Source organism: Cornus florida, unplaced genomic scaffold (assembly GCF_030987335.1).
Source record: "Cornus florida cultivar Cherokee Brave unplaced genomic scaffold, ASM3098733v1 CherokeeBrave_3.0.0_Hap2_Chr06, whole genome shotgun sequence".
NCBI classification, from domain to species: Eukaryota; Viridiplantae; Streptophyta; class Magnoliopsida; order Cornales; family Cornaceae; genus Cornus; species Cornus florida.
This window is the reverse complement of record NW_026775576.1, coordinates 75510027-75522164: the sequence shown is the minus strand read 5'-3', so window position 1 is coordinate 75522164 and position 12138 is coordinate 75510027. Positions and strand designations below refer to the sequence as shown.

Genomic DNA, 12138 nt, shown 5'->3' with positions numbered 1-12138 from the left:
GAGATTCAAAAAGACAACCCATCGCTTTCCTGACTCCTCGGCCCTTAGGCTCTCCTCGTCTTTATAAGCTCCATTGATTCTCCATCAATCCTCTTTACCGTCTCCATCTCACCTTTTGCTGTTTGAATCCTTTCCGGCGATCTCTTGCGAAAGATCTTCCTTCCAGTGGCTTTGCAATACTTTCTGCCGTTTTCACTCTCTAAGGTTAGTTTCATTTGTATTTTTCTTTTGGAAGACTTTTTTCTCCTCCCCGGAATCCTCATTCACTCCACCATGACAGTAGATCTAGACGTTCTTCGCATGAAACTTCACCTTCCTGACGATGTAGAAATTAGAAACTGCCCCCGAGAAGTGAATATTAGAACCGGTGCTGGCCTTCTTCCCGACGAGGTCCTGTTTTCACTCCTCCATCTCAATCTCCTTAGATTTCCTTTACATCCTTTCTTTTGCTATGTTTTCAACAAGCTAAATCTCTCCCCTTTACAAGTAAACCCCAATTTCCTTAGGATTTTATCCGTTATGCTACTCCTGATTCATAACAGAGGTCTGAATCTGGACCTCGTAGATATTCTCCTCTGTTACAAGGTCAGCAAGATCAGAACTGACGAACCGTTTTACCACTTTTTCCCCATTGAGAAGATGTCCATCTGCATGGATAAAATCAAATCCGAAAAGGGTTGGAGGAAAAACATTATTGGGGTTAGGGGAGCCTAGTTCTCTCCAGCTGCGGAGGATTTCCTTATTCCGAGCGCTTTCGGAGAGTGCTCTGTCTCTTTTTACAAGAAATATAAAAACCATAAGAGTGACTGTCCTTGCGAGATTTGCATTCCTCGTTTTTGTACTTTCTTGTGCCATTCCTTAGGTATTCCTTGTGATGACTTGAGCTACAGTGTGTGCAGGGATAGGGATAACTGCTTGAAGCGGTACGTTCTGACCAACGTTCCCTCTTGCTCGGACCTTTTCACCTCAGATAATCTCCTTGATATCTCAGTCCTCGCCAAGACAATGAGCCAACTCCAGATCCCTTCCTTCAGCAGGAAGAAAACTGCCCCCAGGCCTGCTATCACCCCTGCATCAAATTCCTCACCGGCTTCCACATCTTTCTCCGCTACCCTTTCTGATACCACTCCTTCCACCGATCCATCCGTGACGGCTGCTGACCCGGTCGCTAACACGGCGACTGCCAGTCCGAACGTTACCCCTTCTGTCAACAATCCTCCTGGTTCTACCACTGCTTCCACACGGGAAAAGGCCAGAGGAAAAAGGCATCAACCTGACAGTGCCCTCAGCATAGATGACGTTCCCTTGTCTCAGAGGGTTAGGCCCTCTGGGCCGAATGTGGTATCCCTGGCGAAACCTCCTCAAGCTAAGCCCCCCACCCCTTCTGGGTATGCCTCCGCTTCAGGAACGGCGCCATGGAGCCCTCGCTTCATTCGGACAGACGGATCGTCTGTGAAACCGACCGAGACCATGTTTAAAGATGGTCAGACCGCAATGGCTTACTACAGGAGTATGTGGACTCCCAAGGACATCGAGGTAGCCAAAGGTCTGTCTCAAAGGGAGGTGTTCAGCCGATTTCCTTTGTCCGCCATGGAGTTAACTTCTACCCTTTAGTCAATAAATCTTTACATACTCTTGACACTTATTTTCTTCTAACCATCTGCTCGGCTTAACCAGTTGTCCTGTATATCTCTACAGACCTTGTACGGGATGATGGCTATGCAGAAACAAGTTGAGCATGTGATTGCCAAGGTCCGCGCGCTTTCTGACAGCCTTAATGCAGTGAACAAGGAGAACGACGATTTAGCTGCTCAGAAGACCGGGTTGATGGTTCAGCTTGGTAAAATTGAAAAAGAGAGGGATTCGCTGAGGAAGGAGACTGACTCTCTTCAGGATGAGAGGAATGCTCTGCAGCTTGAAAAGAGCGTCTGGCAGACCGAGCGGGAATCCCTTAAGGCCGAGAAGGAAGAACTGCTACGCCTTCTGAGTGATGAGCAATCCGCTCGAATGGCCTTTGAGAAAAGGGCCTTGGACGAGCGCAACGCTTTACTCGATACCATCAGCAGGGTAAATGGTGGTATGCTAGCTCTGCATGCTCGGTTCTCTAGAGTTGGAGCCCTCAGATATGCTCAGGGGTTCCGAGAGGGTTACGCCGATCGCGTCCCTGATGAGGGTCAAACTGGCTCTACCCTTGATGATATTGATAAAGACCTGGATATTGACCCTCTTGGTGTTTATACCGATCCAGACTCCACCGCTGCCGAGGGCATATTCGATGAATGTCAGGAGATTGCGTCTTCTCGGATCACTCCTACTCCTGTTGCTGCTCTGACTTTGGACATTCTTCCTCTGTCCACTTTGACTCCATCTGCTGTTACTGCTGAAGATAACCCTCAGCAGAATGATTCTTCCAAAGCTGTTGAGGGTAGGACTCAACAGAATGATTCTGTCATTCACCTCGACTCTCTACCTCGTGAGGACGGCGACACCTCCAATAATGAGGAGGTAGCCCAACATCATCAAGAGGCCGACGAGGCAAACGCCTCTTAGTTAGAACTTTTTTTTTTTTTAAAATGTACTGACTTTGGTATATTTGCCATCTTTACACCTCATTTTTTGTAACCCTCTGAACCTTATTAATGAGATGGCCGACTTTTGATCAAACTTTTTGTGTAAACTTCCTTCTTTTTTTTTTTTTTTTTGGGCAAGTGTTTGGCGTTCAGCTCATTGTGCCAACTGCCACTTACTTTGCTCAGGCGCCTGGCGTTTGGCTAGAATGCCACTTGCCACTTGGCCCTCTAATTTTCTTTAGCAAGTGTTTGGCGTTCGGCTCATAGTGCCAGCTGCCACTTACTTTGCTTAGGTGCCTGGCGTTCGGCTAGAATGCCACTTGCCACTTGGCCCTCTAATTTTCTTTAGCAAGTGTTTGGCGTTCGGCTCATAGTGCCAGCTGCCACTTACTTTGCTTAGGTGCCTGGCATTCGGCTAGAATGCCATTTGCCACTTGGCCCTCTAATTTTCTTTAACAAGTGTTTGGCGTTCGGCTCATAGTGCTAGCTGCCACTTACTTTGCTTAGGTGCCTGGCGCTCGGCTGGAATGCCACTTGCCACTTGGCCTTTTATTTTTCTTAACAAGTGTTTGGCGTTCGGCTCATAGTGCCAGCTGCCACTTACTTTGCTTAGGATTTTAAAGAGGAGTGCAATCTCTATAAATCTCAGAAACTTATACATTCAACTGTTTTCAATTTAAAATAAACAAAATTCGGTACTGAATCTCAACTTTTTATTGATAATAACTCTTCAGAAAAGTAGCATTCCAAGGCCTGTTAACCAGCATTCCGGCCATGGTTTCTAAGGTATATGGGCCTTTTCCTATGGCCTCTACAGTTCTGAATGGGCCTTCCCATGGTGGCATCATCTTTTTGACTATCCCCACCTTCTTTTTCAGAACCAGGTCACCTGGCCTAAAGTCTCTGTGCTTTACTTTCCTGTTATGGCTGTTCGCAAGTGTCTATTGGTAAGATGCGAGCCTTACTGCTGCTGCGTCTCTTTTTTCTTCCAGCAAATTGAGGTTAAACCTTAGCATACTGTCATTATGTTCACGGTTCCATGCCAAGCTTCGAACAGTCGGAACTAAGTGCTCGACTGGTATTACTGACTCGGTTCCATACGCCATGGGGAATGGGCTTTCTCCGGTTGGTCGTCTAGGGGTCGTTCTGTAGGACCATAGGACGTTCGGCAGTTCATCTAACCACCTTCCTTTCCTTTCATCTAGTTTCTTCTTGATACAAGTAAAGATTGTTCTGTTTGTAATTTCTGCTTGTCCATTGGCCTGTGGGTGACTTACTGCTGCCAGCTTTTGATTAATTCCATACTCCTCCAACAGCTCTCTTACTTGCTTACTGTCAAGGTTGGTACCATTATCCATGACGATTGACCTCGGAACACCAAACCGGCAAATAATATTACTCCAAATGAATCGTCTCACATGAGTTTGAGTAACGCTCGGATATGGCTTTGCTTCCACCCACTTAGTAAAATAGTCTGTAGCCAGTAACACATACTTGTTCTGAGCTCTGGCAGTTGGTAAAGGGCCAACAACGTCCATCCCCCATTGTGCGAAAGGCCATGGTGTGGCCATTACATGCAAGTCTTCAGGCGGTTGGTGAATCAGTGGTCCGAACCTTTGGCACTTATCGCACCTTTTGGACAATTCTTCCGAATCTCGCGACATGTTTGGCCAGAAGTACCCTTGAGCCATTGCTTTGTGTGCTAATGATCTCCCCCCTGAGTGGTTTCCACATACGCCTTCATGAATAGCTCGTAATATTTGCCGAGCCTCTGTGGGGGCAACACACTTTAAGTACGGTCCGGAAAAAGATCTTCTGTATAACTGGTCATGTACTACGGCGTACTTTGCAGCATTTGGTTTGATTTTCCTAGCCTCATCTCTTTGTTCAGGCAGAGTACCATCTCGGATGTAAGTTATGATCGGATCAATCCAACTTGGCTCATATGGAATAACATTCACTTGCCAAGGATCCGAGCCTGAAGGTTCTTCGAAAATGGATGGCTGGTTTAATATTCCCACTGGAACCACCCTTGCCAATGTTTCTCCAGAACCCGAGGCGCTACATGCTAGCCTGTCGGCATCTTCGTTATACTTTCTTGGAATTTGAATAAATTCAATTTTTTCAAAGTTCTTCGCCTCTCGCATAACAGCAGAACGATATGCTTCCATCGTTTCATCCTTGGTTTCATACTCACCCCTCACCTGCCGAACGACTAACTGTGAGTCACTAAAAATAATCAAAGTCCTGACCTTAAGTTCTTTGGCAAGCTTTATTCCTGCCAGCAACCCTTCATACTCTGCCTCATTGTTCGTGGCTGCGAATTCAAGCCGAAGCGCTTGGCTTAAGGCTGTACCTTCTGGCGTCTGCAGTTTGATCCCAATGCCTGCACCCATCTGATTTGAGGATCCATCAACGAAGAGTTTCCATAAGCACTTACAAGGATCCTCCTCCACGTCCTCTGAATCACATTCTAGTAAAAAATCTGCCATCACTTGCCATTTGACTGTCGTTCTAGGTTCGAATGTGATATCAAATGAGCTTAACTCTATGGCCCACTTCGTCATTCTTCCGGAGAGATCCGGTTTGTGCAGGATTATTCTGATAGGGAAAGTGGTTAGAACAATAATAGGATGGGATTCAAAATAATGCCTAAGCTTTCTTTTTGCATGCATTAGCGAGAGTATCACCCGCTCTGCCTTTGAATAACGTCTTTTGGCCTCAGTCATTGTCTTACTAACATAGAACACTGGATATTGCTTCCCTTCTGCGTAGCGGATCAGAATGCCACTTGTCACGATGCTGGATACTCTGAGATACAAAAACAGCTTTTTGGCTGATTCTGGAGCTGACAGTACCGGAAGGTTCTGCATATATTTTTTCAGAGCAGTTAACGCTAGGCGTTGTTCATCTCCCCAAACCTGCCTGCCGTGGTTCCGTATTGTGTCAAAAAATGGTTTGCATCGATCTGACAATTTGGAAATGAAACGGCTCAGTGCAGCAATCCGTCTCGTAAGTGTTTGCACTTTTTTGATTGTCGTCGGCTCGGCATTCTTAGTCAGAGCATCTGCTTGGGCAGGGCTTGCCTCGATGCCTCTGAGATTAACCACGTGCCCTAGGAATTGGCCTGAACTTACACCTAACGAGCACTTAGTCGGATTGAGCTTCATTCCATATCACCGCAACACATCAAACACGTCTCGAAGATGCTGCACATGATCAGCTTTCTTCTTACTTTTGACCACCATATCATCAATGTAAGCCTCCACTGTCTTCCCTATTTGTTCCTTAAAAATCCTGCTTATAAGTCTTTGGTAAGTTGCCCCGGCATTCTTCAGTCCGAACGGCATAACTTTGTAGCAATACGTCCCGCGTTCAGTAACGAAAGAAGTTTTTTCTTCATCAGCGGGGTCCATGGGGATCTGATTATAACCCGAATAAGCATCTAAAAAGGTCAAGCGTTCATATCCAGTAGTTGCATCCACCATCTGATTAATCTTTGGCAGCGGGAAGCTATCCTTCGGACAAGCTTTGTTTAAATTGGTAAAATCAATGCATACGCACCACTTCCCATTTTTCTTTTGTATAACGACCACATTCGATAGCCAGTCGGGGTAGTACACTTCTCTTACAAACCCCGCATCAAGCAGCTTGTCAACTTCCTCGGCAATAATTCGGTTGCGCTCGGGGGCAAACCGTCGCTGCTTCTGCTTTACAGGTTTTGCATTGGGGTTAACGTTCAAGGAGTGACAGGATACCGAAGGATCGATCCCTGGCATGTCTAGGTGACTCCATGCGAACACATCTGCGTTTTGAGACAAAAAATCAACTAATTCCTACTTTTCCTCCTCAACGAGTCGTTCCCCTACTCTGGTTGTCCGTTCCGGTTGGAACTGATCGATCTGCACATCAAGCAGGGGTTCTTCAGTCAAGCCTACTGGTTCATCCTCTCCATTCTGCTTGGAGGGAGGCTCCTGTAATTGCTATTTCAGACTTACTGAACGAATGGGAGCTTTCCCCTTTCCGGCATGTTTCAGCGTTACAGAGTAACATTCTTTAGCTGCAACTTGGTCTCCATGAATGTCAATCACTTTGGTTCCGTCCGGTCCCAGGCATCTCATTACCTGATGCAGAGTGGAAGGAACACCTTGAACTCTGTGGATCCACCCTCTACCCATCAGAAGATTGTAAGAGGGATGAATTTCAACAAATACAAAGGTTTCCATCAAAACCCTCTCGGCAGCATGTATTTCTATCTCCACCGTGCCGACGGGCTCCACTCGCTTTCCATCAAACCCTAATAGTGGATTCCCGGTGGATTTCAGCTGATCCTGTTTGATCTCGAGCCGATCGAACGTATCTCTTGGCATGATGTTCGCACTACTTCCAGGGTCAATTAGAACTCTGCGCACCAAGCATTTGGCCACTGTCAAACTTACGACCAGCGGATCCTCATGAGGGATTTGAACACGTAACAAGTCTGTTGCGTCAAACTTTATCTGCGTTGATGCGCTCTGCTGGTGCAGAGTGTTTACACTGCCTATCCTTCTCTTTATCCGTGCCTGACGAAGTCGTGTTCGAAGCAGTTCATCTGATTCCTCAGCAGGTTCTGGCCGACCGTGAATTGCATTAATTACTAGAACTGGTTGCGTGTTGTGAGAATTCGACTTTTGATTCTTTTTCACATGCTCCATTGGTCGGTTCTGCTCCACCGCTGGTCCTTGAATATAACTTGTGAACTCCCCTCTAGCTATCAGCATCTCTACCTGTCTCCTTAGGTTCCTGCATTCGTTAGTCTGGTGTCCAAAATCAGAATGAAATGCACAGTGCTTATACTGATCCCTCTGTTCGAGAGGTTGTCTGATTGGTAAAGGAGGTCGGAACTTATCTTTATTTTCTTGGTATAGTCTCGCTAGGGTAACTTTCAATGGAGTAATCAGTTCTTCCTCTCTGGGCCTCTTCTCGGATTTCCACGAGGAGCGTTGCGGTTGAACCTGTTTTTGCCTGATCTTTGCTTTGGTCTTTTCTTCCGCGGATATAACGGATGTCTTCCGAGTGTTTGCTGCCTCTTCTTCTTCCAAGCGTACAAATCCATCGGCTCTTTCGTTAAGTTCATCCATAGTCCTTGGCGTGTTGACCACCAAGCTTGTGTGGAACGGGGTGCCACGATTCATGGCCAGTATGAATGCTTGAACTGACGTTGAAGGGTGACATTCAATAACCATGCTCTTGGTAAGGTTAAACCTGGTTAGGAAAGCCTGGAGACGCTCTTCAGCGTGTTGCTTCATTGTGAATAAGCTCGAAATATCTTTCGCTGGACGCTTGTTTCCATAGTATTGGCTTATAAACCGATCACACAGGCTTCGGAAACTATTCACTGAACCCCTCGGCAGGTTCTTGAACCAATTCAGAGCTGGTCCGGCCAGACTCGTAGGAAAGCACTTGCACATCAAAGAGTCATTCTCAGTGTTTTGAGCCATTTTCAGCTGAATGTGATACACATGATCGATCGGATCAGTCGTTCCGTCGAACAGAATGAAAACGGGCATGGAAAATTTCCTTGGACTCAGAGCATTCAGAATCTCATCGGTGAACGGTGAATCAACCGTTCGAGCTGCTGAACGGTGTGCTTCATTTTCCCTCTGGAACCCCGCGGCTGCTCTCTGGTCTACTGATCTCCTCTCTGAGCTATGATAGTCACACGTCGTCATGGAAGGCCGATAGGTCGGATCTAATGATCTATCCTCAACGAAGTCTTTGCGCCATGGAGGCATAGCTTTCTGACGAATCACCTCTGTTGCTTCACCTCGGCTGAACGTTTCTTGATGTGGATCAAAAGTCATTGCTTCGTTTTGCCTGATCTGCTCACACCGTGGGTCCATGTGAGTCGATCCTTCACGATCATCCATACGACGAAGATTTGGCGGCAAACCGTCTCGCCGGATTTCCTCGCGGTGAGGATCTACTAGATTGTTTCCAACCTCCTCACCGTGATGTGCTGCATCGGTACGTGCACCTTTTTCTCCTACCGAGAGTGGTCGTGGAATTACTGGAGCTTCTTGACGCTGCATTTCATTTCTTAGATCCGCATTTTCTCTCTGGAGAGCTTCGATCATGTTCATCAACTCATCTAGTTTCACTTGCTGGACGTTCTCAACCGTATTAGAGTTGTCACACCCTATCATGATTCCGGATCGAAGCAAAGGCATGAATTACGAACTTCGAAACAGATCTAAGCGTTACCGATGCAAACTCCGCTAGATCTGGGCTTAACTTCACCGAATCGTGATCACTGTTTGCTAGATCTGAACTTTTCTAGCTTCAAACTCGTCGGATCTGACTGCAACTGAGCAAATCACAATTGCGTCATTCCAAAGCAAATGCCTCAGAATCCACAATAAGCAAGAATTCTCTCGAAACAAACTACAATCTCACTGATCTGGATTCAACTTCCAGAAATCACACTGCGTATTCACAAACTCGATTGAACTAATATGGTACTGATCGGGTTTGAATTGATCTTCGTCCTCGTTTCCCACAAACGGCGCCAATTGAAGATACAAGATTTCGTTTCTTCTCTCTCTCTCTCTAGCATTCTCCCCTTACTTTCCACCTGTAATGGTCTATTTATAGGCCATCACCCTTATTGTTGTTAACCAATTACATTGGGCATATATTCGAAAGCTCTCTTCCTTCTGGGCTTGGTCTTCCAATGGGCTTGACCTTCCTCGGTGGATCCCCCAGGTTTGGCCCATTCCAGGGCGTTTTGGCATGGATCTTACTTCAATCATTCGACCCGATCTCGTTCCCGCGAACCATATCCGACCCATGCCACTTGCCGCATCCTCAGCATCCCAATGCATATATGCTCCCTAACCATCGATTCTGAAATTCAAGCTCATATCGTGGTACCATAATCATATATATAAAAAATCATATCCTATCCATCCGAAAGAAATTCAGTTATTCATTCAACTTGTTCAGCTGATCTAACCTAAATATAAGTAACAAGTAATCTAGTTAGTCATTTAACTTTTTCAGCTGCTCTGACTTAAATATAAGTAGGATTTAATTTTATAATATATTCCCTTATTCTAGAATAGGTAGAACTTAGTATTTTGAACTAATCCGTCCCTAGTATGCCATCGTTTCATGCCGGTGTATACAATCCACAAAACAAATCCAATAATTGATAAAACAGAATTTAATGGTTCATCAATTAAAATCCAGAATAGCATCCATGTAATTGACAGAACAGAATTTAATAGTTCATCAATTAAAATCCAGAACAACATCTATGTAATTGACAGAACAGAATTTAATAGTTCATCAATTAAAAATCTAACAATTGATGAAGTCTATAATAGATAAAACATCAATTAATCCCATATAAGCATACTACATTTTCAAATAGTCAATTATGCTTATTTCAGTGCTTAAATATGATTAATATTGTTTAACCATACATAGAAAAATTGCTAAAATACTAGAAAACAATTAAATCCTTTATTCCATACTCAACATGCAAGTTTACTGTTAAAATTCATGTTGTTCCATTCTTTAGCATATTGTTATAAATCATGCTTCTGAGTATTTTTACATGTCAATTACAGTTATTTAAATCATTCACAGCATCTTAAACAACTTAGAAATACTCCAAACAGCCAAACAGAACTTAAAAACTCAATTTTCGCAAATTCCAGCGCGAAAGCAAGCTCCAACACTTTGAGAGCCAACTCTGCTCTCTTGGGAGCCGGCTCCCCACAAGTGGGAGCCGGCTCTGTAGTGCTGGGAGCCATCTCCCTCCATGTGGGAGCCGGCTCTATCCATGGGGGAGCCGGCTCCCTCCCTCAGAGAGCCGGTTCTCTCTCCTTGAGAGCCGTATCCTTAATCTTGTTCATCTTTTTCATCTCCGGCGATGTTCAAAGCCCTCTGTATTATTTTTATTAAGATTCTTAGGATCCAATCTAAGTCCCAAAGGTTCCAGAAACTCATAGAATTCCAGTACGCATTGTTACAAAAACTTTAAAACAGAATATGAAACAAGATATACGGTAAATCAATTTCAATTCATCAACACAATATAATTTAAAGTCTAAAAATAACATGCATACTCAATCAATTTTAATGTCCATTTAGTTCCTGGAGACTACTTAGGCATGCACAGAACACAGGTCAAAGGAAAAGAGCAAGAAATAGAACTTGCCTCTAATTTCAATTTTGAAATCTTAACGTCGTCTTCCTAACTTTTCCGGCAATCCTTCACTGCTCTAACTCCTCTATTACCCCTTAGTTCAACCCACACGTAACACCTCTTCGTTCTTTTATTGGCTTAGCCTTAGCCTTAGCTTTAGCCAAACCCTCAGTTTCCCTCTCTCTATTTCTCTCAGACCTCTCTGTATCTCGTCGCCTCCACTGTTACGTGATTAGGGTTCTAAAACCCTTGGCAAACTTATACAAGTATATTTATAGGCTAATAACTTTACCATAATTCTAATCATATTAAGAAATGAAAAAACTAAAATAAAAATATAACTAGTCGGCTAATATCCTAATTACCTAAACAGAATATAAAACCCTAATGTAACATTATTAAAAATTAGAATTAAATTAACCTAATTAAACAATTAATGAAAACAAATAACCTACATAAACATACATTAATAAAACAAATAATGCAATTAAATACTTAAACAATTACACAAAGAGGCGCAAATAAGCAAATAATCAAATAAACAAATAAAAATGCAATAAAATAATTAATTAAAATATCAAGACTATCCTTTTAAAATTAGGGGTATTACATATGTTGACCTAGAGATGCAGGATCTTAAGGCGAAGATGGAGGATGTGATGTAGGCCATGAAGGGGAAAGGCATTGCAGCCATAGATGGTTTGGTGCAGAAGACCAACTTGCCGTTCAGCCCCTCGGTTATGAAATGCCCCTTACCGGACAAATTTAGAATGCCCTCAATTGAGAGTTTTGACGGAACTAAAGATCCTCTCGACCACTTGGAGACTTTTCAAGCGCTTATGCATCTGCACGCGATGCCGAATGAGATCATGTACAGGGCCTTCCCAACGACCCGCAAAGGATCAGTACAGGTATGGTTCAACAAGCTGAAGCCAGGGACCATCGAAACCTTTGAAGAATTGAGTAAATGCTTTGTGGGCCATTTCATTGCTGGCCAGAGGCATAGAAAGCTGGCTACTTACCTTTTTACAGTGAAGCAGCAGAAGGGAGAGTCACTGCGAGACTACATTGGTCGTTTCAACACGGAGATGCTGTAGGTGGAGGAAGTGGATGACAAGATGGCCCTAACCGCCTTTGTAGGAGGACTCTAAACCTCAAGATTCCTCTTCTCTTTATCAGAGGAACCCTCTGCCAGCATGGTCGAGTTATTGGTTCGAGCTCAAAAACATATGAATGCTGAAAATGCTATGATTGCGAGAAAGGGAAAAGAAGGGGATGATAAAAAGGCAGACAAGAAAGGCCGGCTCTGACAACTAAAGATGAAAAGGAAACCAAGTATAAGAAACCCATGGTCAACCAGAATGAAAGGGCATC

At 44.3% G+C, this 12138-nt stretch overlaps 1 protein-coding gene across 1 annotated transcript; it reads right to left on the bottom strand.

Moving 5' to 3' along the window:
• Positions 1 to 6406: 6406 nt before the first annotated feature.
• LOC132314366 (uncharacterized) lies at positions 6407 to 7330 on the bottom strand. Its single transcript, XM_059813241.1, has 2 exons — positions 6569 to 7330; positions 6407 to 6472 (listed from the first exon to the last, which is right to left on the bottom strand). Exons 1-2 carry the CDS (start codon positions 7328 to 7330, stop codon positions 6407 to 6409), a joined length of 828 nt encoding a protein of 275 aa, XP_059669224.1.
• Positions 7331 to 12138: the final 4808 nt, after the last annotated feature.